The sequence below is a fragment of the Phytophthora parasitica genome (assembly GCF_000247585.1).
Source record: "Phytophthora parasitica INRA-310 unplaced genomic scaffold supercont2.345, whole genome shotgun sequence".
NCBI lineage: Eukaryota > Oomycota > Peronosporomycetes > Peronosporales > Peronosporaceae > Phytophthora > Phytophthora nicotianae.
In genome coordinates, this window is record NW_008649331.1 from 5495 (window position 1) to 6980 (window position 1486).

The 1486-nt window shown below is 52.4% G+C and overlaps 1 protein-coding gene across 1 annotated transcript in view; it reads left to right on the forward strand.

The window, feature by feature from the left end:
* PPTG_20198 (hypothetical protein) overlaps positions 1 to 1486 on the forward strand; it is a 2718-nt gene extending 1232 nt beyond the window's left edge. Inside the window, exon 1 of the mRNA XM_008918866.1 lies at positions 1 to 1486. This exon is cut by the window's left edge and continues 1232 nt beyond it. Coding sequence (XP_008917114.1) covers positions 316 to 897 — 582 coding nt within the window. The 5' untranslated portion in view covers positions 1 to 315 and the 3' untranslated portion in view covers positions 898 to 1486.

The window sequence follows — 1486 nt, forward strand, 5'->3', positions numbered from 1 at the left end:
AGAAAGCATTGAGCGCCAGTTCAAGTGTGTTGGATGGAGAGCTACAGCGGATTGCAGTCACAATGGTCCTCGACTACCGGAGCTCGACCGACCCTGCACGAAAACGATCCCCCGCGGCCAATCTGGTTATTGCGAGCTGCAAGACGAAAACACAGGAGAATTGTTTAAGGTAGCGCGACGGACGTGCGCGGATTGGTGGGGAAGGCAGCTCTGTTCAGATGCCTGGAGGCTCCTAGGTTTGCCAATTTTCGCGTATTGGCACATGATACTGCACGGCGGGGTCTACAACCTGGTTTCACGCTGCCGAATGTGGACATGAAAGAGCACGAGTTGACGGACGGAATCGTGATGGTGGTTTACCCCAAGATGGTCCCGAGTACCTACGCTACCATTCGAGTACTGCGTGAAGTGCTGCGATGCCGACTACCGATCGAAATCTGGTTCCGTCCCGATGAGATGCGCAAAGTGACAGCGTCGATCGACCCACTTCATCAGTTGGCTGCAAACGATATGGTCGGGGGCATTACGTTTCAAGAGATTGACGATCCGCTGGCTATTGAGTTTGCCACAAAAGTGTTCGCCATCTATCACAGTGCGTTCGACCGCGTGCTGTCCTGGATTCTGACAACGTTCCCGTTCGCGACCCGAGCTTCCTGTTCAAGACGCCAGAGTTTGTCGATACCGGTGCTGTATTTTGGCCAGACTTTTGACATCCGCAGCACACCCTGTTTTGTCTTGGCGAAGACTCATTGCTTTGGGAGCTCCTGGACATGCCGTTTATGGATATGTTCGAGCAGGAGAGTGGTCAACTGCTCATCGACCGGCGACGACATGCAGCACCATTGGAACTCCTCCGCTTCTTCACGTTCCATAGACCAAATCCATTCGTACAGCTAAAACTTGTGTGGGGAGACAAAGATCTGTTTCGATTGGCCTGGCTGAAGCTGGACGTACCGTTCTTCATGATCCAAAGTCCCCCAGCAGTAGCTGGAAAAGCGATTAACGGGTCGCTTTGCGGCATGACGATGGTGCAGTATGACGCTCAAGGAGAGGTCTTGTTCCTTCATCGCAACTCGAACAAATTGACTGGAGGCAGGATACGCAGCCCAGCGAACGAGAAGCTCAAGGCCACTCGGAAGGAGCACAAAACGGAGATGTCTCAACTGAACGAAGAGTCCTTGAGCTCCGACTACCCTGATGCAGCGATCTGAACGCAGTTATTATCATTCCGCAGGTCTTCACCTCGTTCCAAGTATCAAATCGAGACCTATCACGTCGACGAGATCTCAAAGGACCAAATCTGCTACTACATCGACTTCAGCGAACATTTTTACGCTCAAGAGATCGCTAACCTTAGTTTCTCCGACTTGAAGACGCACCTTCGCCGCTTTGCTATGGACACAGGTCAGCTGCATCAGGCCAAAGTAGATGCGATCGCACAAGCGCAACAGCAGCACCGCAAACCATTCCGGTTACAAGGAGTTGG